Source organism: Xiphophorus hellerii, chromosome 14, assembly GCF_003331165.1.
Source record: "Xiphophorus hellerii strain 12219 chromosome 14, Xiphophorus_hellerii-4.1, whole genome shotgun sequence".
Taxonomy (NCBI): domain Eukaryota; kingdom Metazoa; phylum Chordata; class Actinopteri; order Cyprinodontiformes; family Poeciliidae; genus Xiphophorus; species Xiphophorus hellerii.
In genome coordinates, this window is record NC_045685.1 from 13,105,450 (window position 1) to 13,126,877 (window position 21,428).

Here is a 21,428-nt window from a genome sequence, read left to right on the forward strand (position 1 = left end):
GTCAGCCAGTCCCTGTTTGGATCATTAGTGGCAGCATTGAAAAATCAGACTCTAATCTTACTTTTTGTTTATCCTGAAGCTTTGTGTCTTCAGGATAAGCAAAATCCGGCAGATCAAAGACAAAACACATTTAGGGGTTTTAAATAAGGGGCTAACAACGTTTTGTTTGGTTGCTGGCCTCCAGTAGCCCACCAGTAACCGCTGATGAAGGCCGTTCATTTCTCTGGCTCATTTTGGGAGTCACCTTGTTGGTCCTAAACCACTGTATGCTGTCTGTCAAACTGTTATCTTTGGTATTTTCAAATGATTCTATTAAAAATCATGTCTTTTGTGGGAAAATATTAAGTTTGAAATTGTTATTTTAAGTTGTTAAGTTGTTATGCACAAAGGCAACAATGATTCATCGTTGGAGTTTGTGATCCTTTCTTATGCTCGCATTATTCATAGATCAGTTTTAACAAAAAAAATAGTCCGATCCTGGATTGAAAAATGAGTTCAAACGTTTAACATTTTGGCACTCAAAGTGCAAAGAAAAACTGAATGCTTTTTCAAATGTCAGAATAACTAGTTCAGGAAATAAGAATAAAGTCTGTTTGCTTGAGAGGAAGGTCAAGAAACGAAAGATGACTCAAGACTTTTAACACGACTGTATTTCACATAAATATGTTATGAAGTTTCCCAGCGTTGCACCCATCCGCCACACTAACATTCAACATACATGACCACCTCTTCTGGCTTGCAGGAAAATTTCCACTGTATGTTTAAAGAGGAAGTCATCTTAGGTCTGGAGAAAAAATGGAAGCACTGAAAAATCTGAAGATGAAAGATCTGAGGTTGCTTTTGGATATTTATTCACTTACAAAATATTCCAAAAATCTGTCATGGTTGATTCTGAATTAAATTCACAAAGTTCCCCCTCTGATAAAGAGCAAGAAACCTAAACAACAGACAGTGAGGTGGATGTCATGCCAGTTTTCCTACTTTCTTGTTACCACACCCTTCCCAGTGTCACCCATGTGAATATGATCTCCCTTCTCACTGTCCTGTCAAACACATAAAACACATACTGTATACTGTGATGAGCCCCCGGTTAGTAGCGACATATATAATATGACTTTATAATGTGTCACATTATACACAGGGCTAACATAAGCTAAATGTTCCCAATCTCAGATAACCTGACTCTAGGACCGCTTCTTTGTTCACTCTGAGACCTGCTTTGGAGAAATTACCTGCACACACCAGGAAGTCCTATGAAGTTTTGGCCGAAACAGGTTATTTAAGCTCCCTGTATTTGTTTCCCTACCTGTATTTTGGTCTTGAGTGATGGTTTGTGTAATGTTTAGACCAGCAACTGAACCTCAGAGCTAAACAGAATTGCTTATGGATGGATTTTAGTCTTCCAAGAACGCAGCAAAAACAGTTGGTATCAGATATGCAAGACTGAGAAGAGGCCACTACAGGGTGGTGGAGTAGGAATGTTTTGTGGTTAAAATCTGGAAATCAAATCTGCAAAGTGACATTCACAGGAAAGTTTACCAGAGTTTGGGTCTTTTTCTACAAAAGGAGCTGTCATCATAGGACGTCTCAAACTAACCAGGAGCCAGTTTGTACTTGTCTAATCTGAAGTTATTTTGCAGTCACTTGGGAGTGACTGCAATAAATATTATATCTACCACAAACAAGTCACTCATAGTTCTTTTAGTTTCCTCAGGAATAATTGTCTGTTTATTGGCCCAAACAGTCTATAGAAATAGGTTGCAATTACATCAAATTAGACTTCTGTTCTGAACGTTTCATGATCTCCATAATTTCTTTTACAATACTTAACCAATAAGTATGGTGAAACAAATACTAAATAAAAAGGTAAAGTTCTGAAGGGTCCTTAAATGAGGTAATTCTACAGTTAAGACTTTATTTTGTATTTAATCTGGGCTTATTCTATTGTTTTTATGTGGCTGACACACAGAAATGCGTAACTCCAATACTCTTTTTGTCTCTATCCTTTTCTCTATATCTTAATCTATACCCCAAGACAATAAAAATAAATATATATTTTTTTTTATTAATTTGGGGACTTTAAGTTGTAACTGTTTCAGTGATAAATACGGTGGAGTCAATGATTAAAAAACAGCAGCTTCACAGGCTTTGTTGGTGAGTCTCTTCACCACAGCCTCCTCCCTATGCAAACTTTACTGGGAAAAATGTCATCATAGCACAGGCTTCACATTCAGTCTTAACCTGAAAGCTGGCACTCAAGAACCCTTTCTGCACATAAGAAGTTGTCCTGTTAAACTCTTAACTGATATCCAAATGAGACTTGGGAGATTTTCAGCTGCTTCCATTCACTGTTCCTAGATCATGTGTAGCTGTTCTGTGTCCTTTCTGCTGGCCTTGATTAACTCCACTTCAGTAGGTCCTCACAGCTGTCCTGTGAAATCAAAATCACTTTAAAAGATGCTCTGCATTAAACAAAGTGTTAATGCTGTTCATAGCAAACTGTTGAAATGTTTCTTTGTAGTTTAGTTTAGGATTCTGTCATTCCTTTTTTTAATTTATATTGAGGAAAGTAGTTTTAAGTACATAAAATACTCTAGGAGACCAATCAGTGACTGTTCTGTAGAAAAATGTTTGCTCTCATATCAGAGGATTGTGCCGGTCATGCTTACAGTATCAAATACATCATCATTTTTATTTTATTCATTTTATTGTATTATTTTCTTTTTGATGCAGCAGCTTCATAAAACTAACGTCTGAACTTTTCCCTCACACAGTGTTGTTACATTTTTAAGTGTTTCATTGACTCTTGACAGTAAAATCGTCCATTTATTGTAACACAAAAAATTCCCGTTTATGAATAAGAAAGATAAAACTGGAAGGACTATTCTCAGCCTTGTCCTTCGAGGAGAGATTTTCCTGCTGTAGCGAAAGCTCATGAATGTCCCTGACTGCCAATTCTGCAGGTATTCCCTAGATCAATCCATACCACATTTCGGAGACACTCTACAGCAATCTCGATTTTATTGCACCTGTTTCTCCGAGATGAAACGTTTCAATTTCCCCTGCAGGAAGCTCACAAAGTGAAGAAATGGGGGCCCGGCCAAGCTGAAAAATCATTCTTCTTCAGTAATCGTCCGGCAATCTTCCCCATCATAAAAAAAAAAAAACGAGAGCAATATGTAATATATTGAATGACACAGGCAGCAGATAAGGCACTATTATTGCCAACCAACAATGGCAAATAGCTGCATGAATGATGGTCATTTGATGCACAGATTGAATCTGTGATCTCATTATGAGTTTGAAAAGTCTCCAGGAAGGCTACATGATTGGTTATTTGGATGTTCGGATGTGAGTTTCAGCCAGCAGAGACCTGCTGTTGTTGCTGCTGCTTATCGTGAGAACCTGCAGGAGGTTGGGAAGCCTGGTATTACTGATGGGTTTGCAGAGTTGTTTAGAAATTCTGCAGGTATTTCTGCAGAATTACCTGCAGAAATAAGACTTATAGCCCTTCCCAGATTGAGGGACAGTAGCAATTTCTTATGTAATTTCAAGGCATTGTCAGTGTGACACACTATAAGACCAGAATCCGATGTGAATGATGTGGAGAAAATCATGTCATCCTTTACCTCACAGATTAAAAAGAAAGCTCTTCTGTTTTCCAACAGAGAGCTTCAGTGATTATTTTTACCCGACCATCCTCCTCGCTGTGTGTGGTGGCAAGATAAACTCAGGTCTTCATCCATTCTTTTCAGTTCCAGTTTCAGTTGTTTTTAATGGTTGATCAAACTGTGTTAGCGAGTAGCTCCTTCTTTTGAGTTTTTTCTTTTCCTGCCTTAGAAAGATTAACATGTATCTGTTTAGTGAAATGTTCACTTGCTTTTTTCTATTTTGAAGAGTGCACAAAACGTTTTTGATATTCTGATATTGTCGAAAATTTTTGCAATTGCCGTGTTTCCGTTAAATAAGAAAAGCAGTTAAAGTCACACGTGAATAAGTCTGTTAAAGTAATAGGTTGTTAATAATCATGACAGCGACGGATGTAAACAGTTAGACAAAATATATTTATATTTCAGCTAGCTAGCGCTCATCCTCAGCCATCAGAGTAGACATCAGTGTCTTATTGAGGCATCGGAGCGACAAGCTATAAGGGTATACATGTATGAGGCATGTTTGGGAAACTGGAAGGACTATTCTGCCAGTTTTCAATTTTTTGCAATTTTTCAAAAGAGCTATGGATTCAACAGTTTTGAATGATAAACTCAACCTTTGATGATCTGAGCGATGCTGTTAGACCTCTGGTGGACCCAGCTACAGCTAGCATGACACGTGGTGCAAAAAAGGTGATTCCATTACAGAGAGAGTTTAAAGCTCTTTGGATCTGAGAAGACAAGATGTGTGAAGTCATCAGTGTGTAATAGTTACGGTTACTTAGGGTTTATGGTTATGTTATTTATTTATTTATTTATTTGTTTATTTTAATTTTTTTAATTTTTTTTTTCAAAACACCAGTTGTGTACCTTCAACTAATTTTTGCAGCAAATGTAATGTTGGCTGTTGATTAGACACAGATTTCTTCTGTTTTCCCTTCTTTGTTGTATATTTCCTTCAGACCACCAAAGTAAAAGCCGTATATATTTTACTGCAGTGACACCTAAGGTTAAAACTGGATCTGCATGAAGTGTAGAATATTTCAAAGCATTAACAGCAGAGTCACCTGACTCTCTCAGTGTCGAAGCTTTTCCAGCATGGATAACATTCAGGAACGTTTCTCAGTAGTGCAGTTCCCATCATCTCCAACCTAATGAGGCATTTATCCTGACATGTTTGTTAGGTCATGTTTAGGTCACTTTGCTAACTTTAAATTACATGAATTCATGAGCCAATATCACAAGCCTTGTGCAGATGGAAAGACTGAGTACTGAGTTATTTGAGGAACAAGTAGCTTCAAAAACTGAAAGCACTCAGCTCTGTTGTATAAAGCGAGTTTATTTGGATTCATTGTTTGCTGAGTTGCAGGTATTATTTACTCTGTAACCGTTTCCTCCATTTCTCATTTAACAGAGAAGCTTTCTTGCTTTTGTCTAGAATTTGAAACTACAAATCAAATTCTTTGTTGAATTGACAAAAACAATCACTTTAGAGAAGATCCTAAAGCTGCCAATTGTTGCACTTCAGCAGAATAAAGTATTTCTGTCTTCTATCATCTTAGTCAGCAAACACATTGTGGCAGCTACAAGAAGACACTCTGGAGCCTAAACATACCTTTTTTCGGCGGGGAGTTGCTTTGACTTTAAAAGCTAACACTCTCTCCGCTATCTGGGAGCCTTTTTTAGGTGACTCTGTTGCCATTCCTGGCCTGTAGGACGAGTTCTCCTCCGAGGGGACTTTTTTGCTGAGCGGGAGCAGGATGGTTAGCCCGAGGCAGTGAACGCCACAATCACATTGTCAGCATTCAAACAGCCCAGAGACTCTTTTTGCCTTGCAAATGTGCAACTCAACCCAACTCCGATGCAAACCAGCTTTTTCCGACCCAGTGAGGCAGCCATTAATCATCCTGTCTGGCATGTTTGCTCTCAGTGGACTTTGAAGTCATTCTCTTCACTTTAATCGAATATGCGCATTGTGGCTAACCATAGTTTCTATCACTGTGTGCTCAACAAAATGAAGTATTTCACATTTTTATTGCTGAATTACATTTTCAGGAGACTGAATTTAATTAGACTCATTTATCGCATTTTTAGGAATATTTTTTAAGTACTATCAGAGTTTGTGTACTGGAGAAGTGATTCTGAAATGTTTCTTGATGTAGTAAAATGTTTATAATTTTGTACGTAAAGTACAGGGACACTTAATGCTGATATCAGTACTATGGTCCCAGCAATAGATCAGGGCCATCATTTGTAAAACATAAAGATTAGCAGTCAACAAATCCTAAAGAAAATATAAAATGACAATATTTATAATAGATACAGTGGTGCTTGTGATATGAAAAGCTGAGACTGAGTCTTCCATTAGTTCACATACAATGTGACGTTTTTTACTGTTGCACCATGATGGACTCCTGTCACAGCAAGCAGTAAATCAATTAATCACATGATCATTTCCATTCTGATGACTTAATATTTTTTGATCAGTAATTTTGTTTACAGAGATGCTTGCAATTTGTTTACATAGTCAATTTTATTTATAGTTTCAGTTGTGTGTGGGGTTTTTTATTTTGTTTTATTGGTCTTTTTTTGTTTTTTGTCCGTTTGTTGGATATTTAAAATATCTTCCAAAGTTAAGCATTGAAAGTTTATTGATCTTCGAGTAGGCAGACTTATTGTACCAATATCATTATATTACTTGAAAATGGTCTCAGAACAACAATATTATCATTAACAATATAATAACATGTAATTTCTGGGACAGTTTATTGACCAGAAATATTATTGTTACATCACAAAAATATGGAATTTTAACAAGGCTTGAGCCACTATCCATAGATTTATATATTTAAATAATAAGATTTGAGTTTCTTTTTGCACATTTCTTTGGCATAGTTATTCATTATTGCAGTTTATAAAACTTGTGGTAAAAAGGAACTACACCTCTCAGGTTTTACATATGTTGTACACATGCAGTGTTTTAAGCTACATTTAGTCAGATTTAAATCATTTTAGCACTTAGTAAACACCTGGTTGTTTCTTTATTAAAGCCCCAGAACTGATAGAGGGTGTATCTGCTTTCATTTTGCCATGACTGTGTAGTTGGCAGGATGGTGGGCTGTGGACGCTTCCCAAATTAATCCAAGCAGCCTGGAAGACTTTGAGGCAGGCACATTAAAAGCACCCCTGAGAGCAGAAAGCAGCAAACACATATCAGTGAAATATGGGATATACATAATGCACCAGAAAAGAAATGCCACTGCAAAACAATAAAACAAGAGACGGAGTGTGGTAGATGAAATGGAGGGAGAAATCTGCACATCCAGCAGGCTGAGGGGACGGAGAGGTGGAGCTCTTCGGAGGATTATTGACCTGCTCGAACGTGAACTGTAATTGTAAAAGTTGGCTGATTGTGACTGCAGCGTTCTCTCAGGACCAACGCAACTCTGCATGGATGTGACGCTTCTGGAAGCCCTCAGGGGAAATAAGCTCCTCTCCTGCTCCGCTCCTGCAAGATAAGGGACCCTCCAGCTGGGTGGGTGCCCTGCCAGAGCAGCAGTGTGTGAAACAGGGTCCGCTATTTAAAGTGCAGCCTGTCGCAGCATCCAGCCCCGGCGGCGACTCGAAATTGCACTCTCTTGGTTTTTAACCGTGAATGTGTCGGAGGCCTGCGTGAACGTGCCGATGAATGTGAAGCGGAGGGATTGTTGCTGCCAGGTTACGGTCAAGCCCAACTCAAATCATAAGGGTCCATTTGGATGAGGAGAATACGAGGCACTTGGAGATGAGAGGATCGTCATCATGATGAGTCTTTTTTTTTTTCTGTAGCCTGAATGCTGACGCCCACTTCTGCCTCTAAACTCAGCCGCAGACCTGCAGGAGGATTATTAGATATCTTGGGAAAGCTAAGCCAGATTCTGTTGCTTTTCAACAAATATATAGGGCCTCCACCTAAAGAAGGACCTGTTTGTGATGAAACCTGTGCAACCTGCTATTACATGAATAACCCAACCGACCTTGCAGCTGTTTAATCAATACTAACATAGATCAGTTTCTCTGATACCAGCTGGAGGTCAGGCACTGTCTTACATTCCTAAATCAGCAGGGATAGCATCCCTGCTGAAATTTCATAAAATGACGCAACAGCTGCCATAGATTGATCTCAGGTTAGCAAGAAATTCTGAAAACGTATCACTGAGCCGCACTGATTCTGCTTCATAGTTCAGGTTTTAGCCCACAAAATTAAAGCTCCCAAGTTTTATTGGATGATTTCATTGCTGCAGTGCTTGGAAGCAGTCATGACTTTAAACTGAAATATCAGGAGACTGTCGTAAAGTGAGTCCTCAAAGGAGTGCTATGGTACACCAACAACATTTTCTTATTGCTTTTAATAGCCTAATGAAAAACTGCTTCATTTCAGATGTGCTTAAGATCGTCTTCCTTCATACATTGGGGACGGGGATCTTGAGGCACTTAACGGTTCCATTTCATTCTGATTCAGAAAGCTTGGATGCAATTATTGAAATGAAATCAGACTAGTATAACGCTTCTTCCTTTTTCTTCCGTCCTTCCTGCCCACCTTCCTTCTGCACTTTCAATAGGTTCTTTAGTACATCCTTGTTTGATTACCTTCTTTTTTGGATTATTTTATTCCTTCCTTCATTTTCCAGTCTGTGGTTTGTTTGGCGATTAGGGACCAAATCCAAAATCCTCAGATCTCCACTAAACACTTCTAAATGCCTATTTTAATAGTTCAAACACCAAATATACCTTAATATGCGTTAAAAAGTATTGAAACCATCTTAACATACAGCAGAGTCTAATATTTACCGCTCTTTGGGGGACAGCCAATCTGCACCAAGTAATGTAAATGCAAGCCACTTTGCAGACACCAGCCAATAGCATGTCAAGTAGCTATGTCCCAGGTATTTCAGCTTCCCAAGCTGCAATATTCCTTCAAATATTTTAGATATGCGCTACCAAAAAAATCCACAAATAGACAGATTTTCTGCAAATAACTTAGGGTTACATTCAATGTAAAAATCTACCAATAGGTGAATCTGCAAATAAACGGAGGCCCAGTGTGAAAGTCAAATATTTGACAGGAAAATCTGGAGAAGAGTGAAACACTGAAATCCCTGTTTGTGACATGCTGGCCATGACTGATAGATTTCTGTATATCTGTAAATGAAAGAGAAAGACAGATGAAGAAGAGAGGAGGTGGAGTAAATGGAGATGTTGGCGATTTGTGACAGAAAAATATCTGCAAGAGTGACAAGAACAGCTTACGAGACATTAGCGAGACACGCTATGATGCATAGTTTATAGATGGTGAAAATAACATAAGAACAAAGCTGAAGATTTAAACTACAGTCCTATGGGGATCAGTGTCTCTTCGTCAGTCAGGCAAAGCTCCTCGCGTTTATTCTTCATTAAAAGACACTGTGTCCTCTCCCTCTGTCAGTCTCTGTTCCTCCTTCACTTTGAGACAAACTTATTCAAAAGTCACTGATTAATTATTTACCCAGGCAATGAAATGCCACAGCCTGGTGAAGCACACCACCAGGAGAGAAAAGGTCATTCCCATCCTGAATGTTGTTACACGATCTTTCACACCCACGCGCAAACACACACACACGCACGCGGACAGACACAGACATGCAGGTGATCGATGGCAATAACAACTTTATCAGCGCTTCAGGCAAACGCAGCTTTCATCGTCGTGACCAAACACCAATAAAACCGAGAGCAAAGCTAAGTGATCAGGTGAAATCTTTAGGAAAAAGCTTTCATTACAAAGCCGTTCACATGTCAGAGGTGATCAATAATGCTCCCTGATTATCAATCTGAACCTGAGACCCGTAACCTGCTCTTGATCAGCTCAAATATGACGTCCCGTCTGTGGGTTGAGTTGCTCTGTTCTTGGTGCTGCGCCATTTACTTCCAAGAATGTGCGGTTGCTTAATATTTTATTGGCTTGTTAATGTGTCTCCACAGCAACACAACACATCTGGCCAAATGGGGTGCCAATGCTGCCGGATGGTGAAAAGGTAAGATATTATTTTAACTTTATTCTGTGTTTTTGTATCAGTTTTACTTTGCTTTCTTCTCCAATATATTGTGAAGATTTTTTTTTTTTAAATGAAATTCAGTTTTCATATTTATTTTAATTGGGAACAAACAAAGGATATTCTATTGACAATCAAAACATGAAGATAAAATGTATGAAAATTATTCTCACTCACCAGAATGTGAGGGAAAAAATGCATATTATGCTGTTCAAGAAATATAACTGTCTAAACTTTAATTGTCTGTAAGGAGACAAATAAAGCAAGAAATAAATAAAAACTGGACCAATACAGCAGATAAATTATTGGAATAACTAATTACTATCGCTACTGGTTAGATTTATATTAAGCTAATATTTAACACTTTAAAGTAAATTTGGATTATGAAAATCTGTTCCTCTAAACTAAAATCACACACCCAGTATTCGCCGAGGTTAGCTAAAATTTGTGGATATCTGAGACTTCCCCCCCGAAAAACACTTAGAGCCGCCTAGTTTAAAAGCTCAGACACTAAATGTAACTTATATGCCTCGATGTGAACAGTGGAAAGGGTTTTAGCCCTACCGCAAAAGCTAGTATCATCAGTAATATCATCACTATTTTGATCTTTCTGTTGTTTCCTTCGTTCTTGGTTTTCTGCCATATTCATATTAAAGCCCAAAGCCCAATGTAGTGTCACAGTTTAATAACAAATTTATTCATTCATGTTATGAATGAAGACCGACGGGTCTAAACAGAAAATGAGTGGAAAAGCGGAGGAAAACTTCTTGACTGACTCATTGGATTGTTTCGAAATCTACTCACTTCATCTTTTTATACCTAACTTTACCTATTTAGTCTCGCCAGGCTTTCTGAATTTGCTATTTCTTGTTTTAAACCAGGTGAAGTTCTCACTGTCAGGCGAGGAAGCAGCTCTACTGTAGCTAAAGCAACAGGAAGAAAAAGTTTCCTCGGGTTGCTTCGAGCTGCACTTCTCTGACTGAGAGGAAAAAATACCTTCTAATAACCACATGACTACCGAGTTGATTCACTTTGGGAACAGTGACTGCACTGCTGCAGGACCATGTGTGCACAAATTGAGTCCATAGTGTTGAGTTTGAAAATACTTTTGAATCTGATTGTTTTTAAGGAAAAACATGCAAAATATCTTGTGTTATTTTAGATCAAAACATGTTTTAAATTCAAAGAAACATCTGCGTGTTTAACTCCCGTTAACCCAGATCTAATGACAGCTGCACCTCTGAATGTTGTCCTTCTCTCTTTCATCCTCTCACTGTTAGGTTCCTCCTCGGTGCCGTTTCCCGCTTTTTGCTTATCCACATAATGATTTCTTGTCTCATCTCCTGTAGACAGAGAGAGCTCCATTTATAACACGTCTGCACAGTGCGCCTCACGTGGACTTTTAGTACGCACCGTGAGTCGATATGTCAATAGCCAGCACCCTTGGTTACTATATTTCTCTCCAGGACTGTCTGCTCATTAGAAGCATACAATGTATCGTTGTCAAGGCTCGACGTCGCCGTGCTTTCCGAGGTGAGCGCGGTCACAGAGCGCGGCCAGGAAACGACTTTCTGATTGGAGATTAACGAAGGGCCTCAAAGTGCTTTGCATACCAGCGTAGTAATCCCTCACCCCCCCACCCCCCCAACCCCCCACCTCTTTCTTTCACACTTTTTCTTATGTCAAACACACACATGCGAATGCTTGTGACACAAACACATACCTCCGTAATTGTGGGGAGTGTCACATTTCTGGGATTAGCAGAGTTTGAGGCTTTAGGTTACTGGGTCAGCGATGAGGACCCGCCGTCCACCCAGTCAAAATAGGAAGTATTTAACTCTGCTGATCTGATAAATGAGCAATTAATTAGAAGCATACACCTGACTTTTATTGTACATTTCTTTGGATTTGTGTTAAAGCTGCCTACTTCCTGCATGGTGGACAGGAAACATCCAGGAGCTGCAGAAGCACAGCTATAAACATCAATGTATTTTTTGTTGTTGTTGTTGCTTTTTTATAACTTAGCAACACAAAATGAGACATATTTGCAAGGTGGGAGTAAAATGATGATTTAAATTCTTTGCAAATAAAATCTGGGGGGAAAAAGTCCATCCTGACCTGGCCTGTGTTAAATCACCCATCCTCTGATCAGCTTCCCTGTCCCTGCCTCACCTCACAGCTTGAGCCTGCCTTTATTGTGTTTTACCGTGGAGATGGTGTGCCAGATCTCTGCCACAGATAATATTTTATGCAGATAGAAAAGGTACATGTTGGTCCCCTGCATAGTTTGTGGCAAACTGGACTAGTTGTTTTTGTGTTTGTTTTTTTTCTCCTTAAAATGATGTTCTGCTTTGTATTTCTCGTTGTAAACATTGGAGGACTGGAATTGCAGGTCCTGGACTTTAACTAGTGTCAATATCATATTTGCCTAAGATTTGACAAAGTCATAATTAGGGTACAGGAGGCGCTTTTCTCAGTCTTACACCTTATCGATCACATACATTCAGGAGTTTCCTTCTAAATAAGCATAAACTAATAAATATACAGGGTTTCAGTAAATAATTTGCAGCAAGAGTCAACAACCTTTACAATCCTTCAGTCCAACTAAAAAAGACTTGTTAGAGCCACAAATGATACATGACCTTTAAAAATTGACTGCAGGAAATTTATTTGAAATATAGGTTTGAAAGTAAATTTAAAAAAATGAAACTTATGCAGAAACGAGAACGGATATGTTTCCTTCAGGAAGATGTTGAAATGAATGAGAAAAAATTCAATCTAAGACAATATCGTTGGTATTTTTAATTCTGTCATGGAAAATCTATTTATCCCATTAAAAACCTGCATTTGTGAATAACTGCAAAAGATTACTTATTTAAGTGGAGCTCTGGAGCCACAAGTTGCAGACCCCAGATCTAAACGCCACATGAAAATCTGTGAATACTGAACCGCAATTAGGAAGAGGATCACAGTGAAACAGTAACAATCAGCACCATACTGCCAGTGTTTGTGGTAAGCAAACTTTGTCAATTAGGCCTCATCTAGCGACAATGCTGTATAGCTCCATTTTTTATCACTGATAGAAGATAAAAAATGACCCAAAATAGACACAGCTGAAGCACCAGCTTTTAAAAGACTTCCTTTGTCACACATTGGCATCTGTGATTCTGACATCACCTCCATTTACAAGAGAGAAGCTGACCCACTCTTATCTAGACTTGAAATATGGTCCAGGTATAAAAATAAATGCCTTATTCCTTGTTCTGTTTGTCCACTACAGTAGGAAGCAATAAGAGAAAATCACAACAACAGGCCATGTGTTTGTTTGGCTCTGTGAAAATTGCTTCGAGATGAACTGGATGGACGCCTGTTGTTGATGAAAATGCAGTTTCATTCTCCTGCCAGGCTTTCTCATCCCCCCTCTAAGTATTATTGGTCGTTTCTTTTTTCTTAGTTAAGCACAAAGAGAGCCTCTCGCCTCTCTGAAAACATGCTTAAGATTTCACCTTTGGCAGAGGACACAGCAGCAGAGCTGAGGAAATGGAAAACATTCATTTTCTCAGCGTTCTGCAGAGAGAAGATGAGGGTGTGAAAAAAGAAAGATGCAGGGTATTTAAGAGGTGCTTAAGTCAGAGGGGTGAGGCTGTGTGTGGGCGGCTGGAAGAGAACGGAGAAACCCGAATCGGTCGATACATTTGAAAACGATCTCCTTAATTCTCAGAACTTGGCCTCTTTGCTCAAAGGACGCTCGGATGGAGAAGCGTAAAGTTACAGCAGGTTAGAGTCGCAGCTGCATCACGGTGACATTGAAGGAGACAGAAGGATGAGAGCAGGGAGCACCTTAAGAGACGCGAGCTGGAAGCAGCTCAGCTGGAGTCAGGAACATGGTGATGAGATGGAGAAAACAAATGAAAAGGTCGTCACGAAAACAAGAGGCTCACAGTGGGTGACGTCTGACAGCATCTTACAGGAAAGCCTCCGTGCTCTCAGTGGTAGGGTCTAAGTGTGAACGAGTCAGCCTGTTCTTCTGTCCTTGAAGGAAAATCCATCAGAGTGGGATGTGAGGGGTGCGGGGTGCGGGGGGGGGGTTAGCAGAGCCAGTGAACACAATTTTCAAAGGAAGTGAGAATTAATTATCAAAATCTTTGTCAAAATCAGTTCTGCAGACGTCAACAATCAGAGGATTTTCTGCTATAGAAAAATTGTTTTTTTGATTTACTCAATGTGGATTTAAATCATCATTTCTTAATTCAGCCATTCATTATCCAACTGGTTATATACTAAGGGAAAATGAGGTGGTGTTTTCATCATTATTGTTGCACATTATTATAAATCTGTCTGTGCTGTCTCACAGATGAAGTCAGACCCACTTTTTTACCCGGTGCTAATGAACAACCATCATTCTGTGAGTTTTTTATGAAGTCCTGTTCATGTTTATGTCTCGGTGCAGTGGTGGCTCTTGGATAAATCCCACCCTGGGCAAGTCCCGCCTTCTGCTATGTTCTAACCAATCAAAATACAGGAGAGCTATATTCCTGGGAGGTCAAATTGTCTTCCTCAGGGCTGCCAACATCCAGTGATGTAATGCGACATGATATGATCTTTTTATGACAGTCTGAACAACAGGTCTGATTCTTTTCGAATGCGACTCAGGCCGCTTGCCTATCCGATTCATCCGAACTGAATGTAACTGATACTCAACAAATCTCACTATTCTGCATCCTGATATGCGCAAGCGGGAAGAATAACAACAACCATGACGGACTATAATGAGAATCAAATTGTTTATATGCTGCTCCGGTCGGACAACGACTTCAAATACGTAAGCTATGCAAACAACTAGGGGTGGGAATTTATCGTATTGTTTATTGTTATCACAATAGTAACACAAAATGTCACCCACTCCTACAACTGACAGATGCTTCTTTATCCGGTCCCTTCAGCATCTCTCCACCCAAAAGCTGTTCTACTGCCGCCCTGGGCAACTGCCCATATCAAAAACCCAATCCATCTCTGTGATTTACATTTCTGTGTCTTGACTTCCCCGCAGCTACATCTACGACCCCTCAACGGCGGTGGATGTGCGGAAAAGCGACTCTGCATCCAGCTCCCTCTACCAGGGCCAGCACCACGTGGGCGGTGACCCCGGCCGCAACCCGCAGGGCGACCACACCAAGCAGAAGCAGGGCTTCCACAACCTGGGCTACAGCAAGTCCAACAACAGCACACTGAAACTGGAGCATGACAACAACCAGGTCAACCACAGGCTTCACTCGGCGCCGTCACTTGCAAAGGAAATGCACCAGCAGGCGAGCGCGCCTTCCGCAGGTGGCAGGCTGTACATCATTGAGCCAGAGGCGGTAGGACGACGATGGATGGACATCGATGCAACCCAGGTGCCTATTTACCCCAACGTACAGCAGTACGAAGACCACAGGAGCTACAGCGAGCCGCAGCACGAGGCTATGACGAACGGGTGGGACAGCTCCATCACCACCTGCAGCATGGCAGGCAGGAGCCCGTCGGTGGACGAGATCGACGAGGGCGTTGGGGGGACGCCGGAGCATCTTTGGGACACCGGGGACGAGGGCAGCGTCTTGTCCGTGGACATCCACACCAGCACCACCAGCTTGTCCTCTGGCGGCACGAGGGATGAGCTCACGCTGCCAAAGACTGCGGACGTTTCCACCGAGGAGAGCGGTGTCTCTGTGACGAAGAGCGAGGATGAGGAGGAGGAGGTGAGGAAAGACCAGGTGGAGGTGCAGAGCGTCACAGACTCTATGGTGGCAGAGGCTCTTGCTGCTTTGGAGGCCGCCACCGCCGGGGAGGATTCCGATTAAAAAACGAACCCTTAAAGCTACAATATGTAACTTTTACAAACAAAATGTGATTTTTAAATATTTGTGGAAACTGTCACAATTTCGTGACGATATAATATGAGACAGATAATCTGTGAAAAGATCAAGATCTTCCACCTCCTCTCAGACAGCACTCTACTAGTGCTGTCTGAAGAAATGTGCCGCTCCCGGTCAAAAACAACCAATCAGAGCCGGGAGGAAGGTCTTAGCGCTGTCAATTACTCTTGTGTACTCTCTGCTAAATGCACTAATGTTGAAGAATCTAATGCTGAAGAATCAACTTACCACTCCAGGAAAATTGTTTATCCGCTGTCAGAGGTGACCATGCTAACTAGCCGTCACATTCATGACAGCCTCTGTTGTGGTGAACCTGCTGTAGCGTAGCACAGCAAATGGGGAGGGTGTGAGCAGCGCATACATGAGGGTGATTACAGAATATCTGTCTCATAGTACACTGTCATGATATGGTGACAGCTTTAACAAATATATTAAAAAAAGCTATATTTTTTAAAATAAAAGTTACCTAATGCTGCTTTAAAGCAACTTGACAGAACTCTCAGAACCGCCATAAAACTTTGCCAAAGTTCTGAACAATGGAGTTTTTATGTACGGACGTAAAACAAATGAAGGAAAAACTCTGTCTGCTGGAAACAGATTTATTTTTGAAGTTGTGGACAATCTTTCCTGTGACGGAGGGATAATATCTGCCTTGTGAAGGAGGCTTCATTTTCAAAGCTGCAGCTATAGAGACTCCAGTGTCTGGACCGAACACTGCCTGCAGCTGAATCATGATGCGCCTAACACTCCACGCTCCTAATACGCTGTAGGTACTCCGACACGGACACGACATCAGCAGGATATTTTAATTATGATACATAACTATGGTTTTATTACGGGAGTCCACATTTCTTTAGTAGACACAGGCCCTGCTTGCAAACTCTTTAGGAATCCATCCATTTAAAGTGCCATGCATACTTTGAAACAACCACAAACTCCGGTGTGTTTTATTGATATTTTATGTGATCAACCGAGACAAAACAGTTTCTAATTTTAAAGTGGGATTTTTTTTTTTTTTTTATGAATATGTGAATAGTTAGAAATGCACTTTTAAAGTAAATTCTTCATATAATCGTCTTTGATTATATGATTCTCGGTTGGGTTTAGGGTGGGACTTTGACTGGGCCACTATTAAACAGTTAATTGATCTAAAGCACATTCTTTAATATATTCCCTGGTTGTTTTAATAGAGTTTATTTGGAGGTATGGGAGTAAAAGGGGTGAATATAAATGTATCCCACACTTTTTATTCTTTTTATTTTTGATAACGGTTTGAACCTTACTGTTCTGCTTCGCTATCACACACTCTTTGTTGTGGTCTAACATAAAATATCAATGAAATACATAAGTGTTTGGGATTGCAACGTGACAAAATGGAACAAATTTCAAAGGGAAGGAATGCCTTTATAATGCTGTGTAACTAAGAGAGACGGAAAGGTCATGAAATCCCTTTTTACAGGTGATTTATTGTTAGTGTAACTGTATTGCGTTTTGGTGTTATTTATAAAGTCTTCACCCTTATCTCACATAGAAACTGGGAGTATTTAACGGCCAGAAAAGAGCAGCGTTAGCCTTTATTCATAGCTTTTCTTATTTTATGTCCTCATTAATTTCAGAATAGCACAACAAATATAAAATCCGGCTGCAATTATAAAGAGAAAGCAATGGAAACATGATTCATGCACATAATTAATGTTAATTTTTTTTTAATTTTAAGAAATGTCTTGTTTTTGCCTTCATTCCCTAGCTTTTACAGCCAAGGTTAACAAGCCAAGCAAAGGTCAATTAGCCTCAGGGCCCAACTCAACCACACAAGCGCCTGCTAACTTCTTGGGGTTTTTTTTTTTTTTCTGTTTTAAAGGTCAAGCTTTGGATTTGTTGTCTAGTCTGTGACATCCGTTCAGCTCATGTGCCTGAAAACGAGCTAATTAAGGCTGACTGATTCCTGAAGAAGTAATCCGGATGAAATGAAGGAGAATCCCCATTTTAATCGTTTGCCTGCCAAATCATTTCCCCTCATTGCATTTGTACCGTAAAATAAAATCAGTGTAATAAAGGCTTTGTGAAATAATTTACTGTTGTTCCCATTTTTGTAGACGCACAACATATTTAGCCTCTTAATGACTTTTAATAGGCTTAATAACAGTAATATATTTATTTGTTGAAGAAAAAAACAAATCACATTAACCATCTAAATATTCCCAAGGTGTCATAGATAAAAACACGTTAGACATTTCTAATATGCTTGGAGTTTTTTCTTTTTATTTTTAGCATTTTTATTCAATCATGTTATCAGCCTTATGATACAATTTTTATCTTTTTAACTTATGATAGTTTTAAACTTGAGCTCTTAGGGTTAGGTTTCCAGAACTTGATGTTCAAGCCTACTGTTAGAAGGCTTGCTAATTAGCCTGATAATAGTAATTGACCTTGGTTTGGTAAATACATTAAACACTAGATCCAATAGCTGTTAACGTTTATGAAGCCATCATAAAAACTTCTTACATGGACATATTTTTTATTTTTGATGGGGTACGTTTGAAACTTGAAATTGGGAGCGTAGCTAGCTTGCTGGTTAGCTTGCTAATAATAAACTATGAAAAATAAATACAAATAAAAGAAAAACAGAATCAGCTGTTTGTGTAAACCATTATAGAAGCTTATTACATTTTTGAAAAATACTAACTTATCATTTCTTAAATATTGAGACTTTAGTTGTTAAGAGTGTGCAGCTAGCTAATTAGCTTGCTAAAATTAAACTACCTAACAGTTGTAGACTGAAGAAAAAACTAATTTTAAGTTAGCTTAGGACCTGGGTATTGTAGATAGTTTGGTAATTAGCTAGTTAACCATGAGCTAATTATGGTAAATTGAATTAAAAACAGCACCCGACATACAGTACAGACCAAAAGTTTGGACACACCTTTTAATTCAATGAGTTTCCTTTATTTTCATGACAATTGACATTGTAGATTCACACTGAAGGCATCAAAACTATGAATAACACATGTGGAAATATGCACTAAACAAAAAAGTGTAAAACAACTGAAAATACCCCTTATATTCTAGTTTCTTCAAAGTAGCAACCTTTTGCTGTGATTACTGCTTTGCACACACTCTGCATTTTCTTGATGAGCTTCAAGAGGTCGTCACCTGAAATGGTTTTCACTTCATAGGTGAGCCCTGTCAGGTTAATAAGTGGGATTTCTTGCCTTATAAATAGTCATGAAAATAAGGAAAACCCATTGAATTAGAAGGTGTGTCCAAACTTTTGGTCTGTACTGTATGTAAGATTACTTTGTTCTTTTACCATGTTTGCATGGTAAAAGAACCACGCAATCTATTAAATCTATTAAAACTTAAGAACATTTTTAAATTAGCCACCATATTGAGAATTAATTAGGGAGAAACATGTGGCTAAAACTGGAGAAAGAGGCATGCCAAATAAAAATTACAATAAGCTCTCAAAGACAGGGAAGCAAGAGAGATCTGAAATATAAACAATATTTTATATTTCAGATCTGTGACTAAATTATCTTTCTAAAGGAAATGCATAAAGAGACTCAATGATTCTGCATAGCGGCAAATGTTTGGGATCTTTTTTGTTTTTTCTTTCTTGTTCTGTATAACTAATAGCGATCCGTGTGGGTGGTAGTTGCTTAAACTTCGCTGTAGCAGCAGTCAGAGCCTCAGCGGGCGTCATCTGTGGCCCCTGGGAGCCCGGCTAATGAACACCTTTGGGGCTTTGTGGTACGCAAGCGGCCCGTGTGCACACAGCGAACCCTAGTAACTTCCACAGCAGCCTGGAATAATGATAATGACAAGAATGGAGATCTGCTGACTTTCAACTTGCTCACATTGAGAGAGCATGAGGCTATCTGTGGCTGTCTCAGATGGAAACGGATGATATGCCAGAATAGCTTTTTCTTTCTTTTTATCTATTCATGTAACCAACTTCTTTTTTTATCTTCATCAGTCTTCCTTTTCGCATGAGATTCTCCAATTTTAACCCTTTTTTTAGATTATTACAAGTGTTTGAAATTCCACTTTTCTTTATTTGTGTTGCAGATCATTTTCATAACGTGGCTGTATTATTAAACTATAAACCTTCAATTATCTTTTCACAATCTTTTTGTGACAAAACTTCCTTTTTGTGGCTTCTTTCTGGAAGTTTCATCTTTTTTACATTTCCTCCACAAACAAACCACTGAATCCCTGAAGATGTTTGCCTCAACTTTGAATTTGAAGCATCACAGCAAAGTCACATGAAAGCTGTCATATATAGCGTTCTCTCTCTCTCACACACACACACACATACACACACCCCGGGACAGACAGATTCTGAATGTGTGTTGGCGTGTGTGTGTGTGTGTGTGTGTGAGTGAATGCAGCCACTGTTTATCACGAGCTTTGATGTAAAACGACTGGGAGTGGTGTGTCTACAGAGGTTGTGTTTTTTGCTTCTCATCATGATGGATGACAAAAACTTGTGAACACAGAGGAAACCTGTTTAGTCAGAGGCAGCTGGGATCACAAGCCAAAGTTCAGCAATAACAGCAAAACCGCAATGAAAACGATTTGTGGCTGCAATAAGTCGACAGGAGAAGACTTACATGAAGTCGGAGGGAGAAGCAGCTTTAAGCTTTTAAAAGCGTTTGCTTGTTTTTTTAGCCGTTGTATTTTTTTTTTTTTTAACAATAAATCAAAACCACTGCTCATCACTGAGTGACTAAAAAGCGTTTTGTCCCCTAACAGATTTCTTCTTCAAAAAATGGTTGAAGATTAAACACAATTTTAACATTGCACAAAGATAACCTGACTAAATGCAAAATACAACATTATATTTTAATGGGGAAAAAAATATAAAGTTGTGTACAACTTTTTATACAAATATATGCAATTTCTTCTTCTTATCGTTATTATTGTTACCATTATTATTATTATTTAGTCACATTGGAGATTTTTCCTGCATTGATGCCCTGTTTTATCTAATGCCCCAGCACTTCAGTTGGACTTAGACTAGGCCACTTCAAAACCTTCACTTTGCAGTGGTTGTTCTGGTGCCTCAAACTGAAGAAAAAAACAAAGAAACATCCACAGATCATCACTACTTTCTCCACTAGCGGCTTAGAAAGAAAAAACCCACTTAAGAGCAAAAACTTAATTCTACTTAACACTTTTTAAACAGATTTTATGGGGTTTAAGGAAAAATCTACCACCTAGAATGCAATGTGAAATGCTTGTATGGGGGAATTTACCTGCCATAATTCAAGAGCACACATTTTCAGTTTGAAAGCAGAATTTCATGTCTTTGTTCTCGAAACTGGTATTGCTTGTACTCAAAACTCTCAAAGCAAAAAAAAGTATGATCGCCTGGCAACATTCCAGCCAATAGAACATCAATCAAAGTGTTATACTGGGCAGTGGGAGGCTGGGAGGCTCCTCCGAGGGTGCGTTTGTTTCCTTCTAGTGCGTGTGCCTGTGTGGCTATGTATCTGTAAATGTGTGCTCTCGACTTATGGCAGTAAAGTCCCCCCATATACTCGGTTCTATTCGAGTTAAAAGCATAAAAGAAGCATCTGCTAAGGTAAACTGTCAAAAACAGCACAGAAGTCTAAAAAAAACAAAAAAAACAACCGAGTTCCCAGAGTCAATGAACGAAATGAGCCGTTTTAGTTGTGTGGTTTCGCTTTGGAACCAAACTAAAGCTTTGCGTAGTTGCAGTTTTCATTTTTTAAAAAAAGTTTGCAATCGGAAAAAATTATAAAAAAATTAAAAAAAATCTCAAGAGCCTT

The 21,428-nt window shown here is 39.2% G+C and overlaps 1 protein-coding gene across 1 annotated transcript in view; it reads left to right on the forward strand.

The window, feature by feature from the left end:
* LOC116733296 (uncharacterized) overlaps window positions 1–17,704 on the forward strand; it is a 29,681-nt gene extending 11,977 nt beyond the window's left edge. Inside the window, exons 2-3 of the mRNA XM_032584094.1 lie at window positions 9,648–9,700; window positions 14,769–17,704. Of these exons, the coding sequence (XP_032439985.1) occupies window positions 9,669–9,700; window positions 14,769–15,558 (822 nt within the window). The 5' untranslated portion in view covers window positions 9,648–9,668 and the 3' untranslated portion in view covers window positions 15,559–17,704. The remainder of the gene's footprint in view (window positions 1–9,647; window positions 9,701–14,768) is intronic.
* Window positions 17,705–21,428: the final 3,724 nt, after the last annotated feature.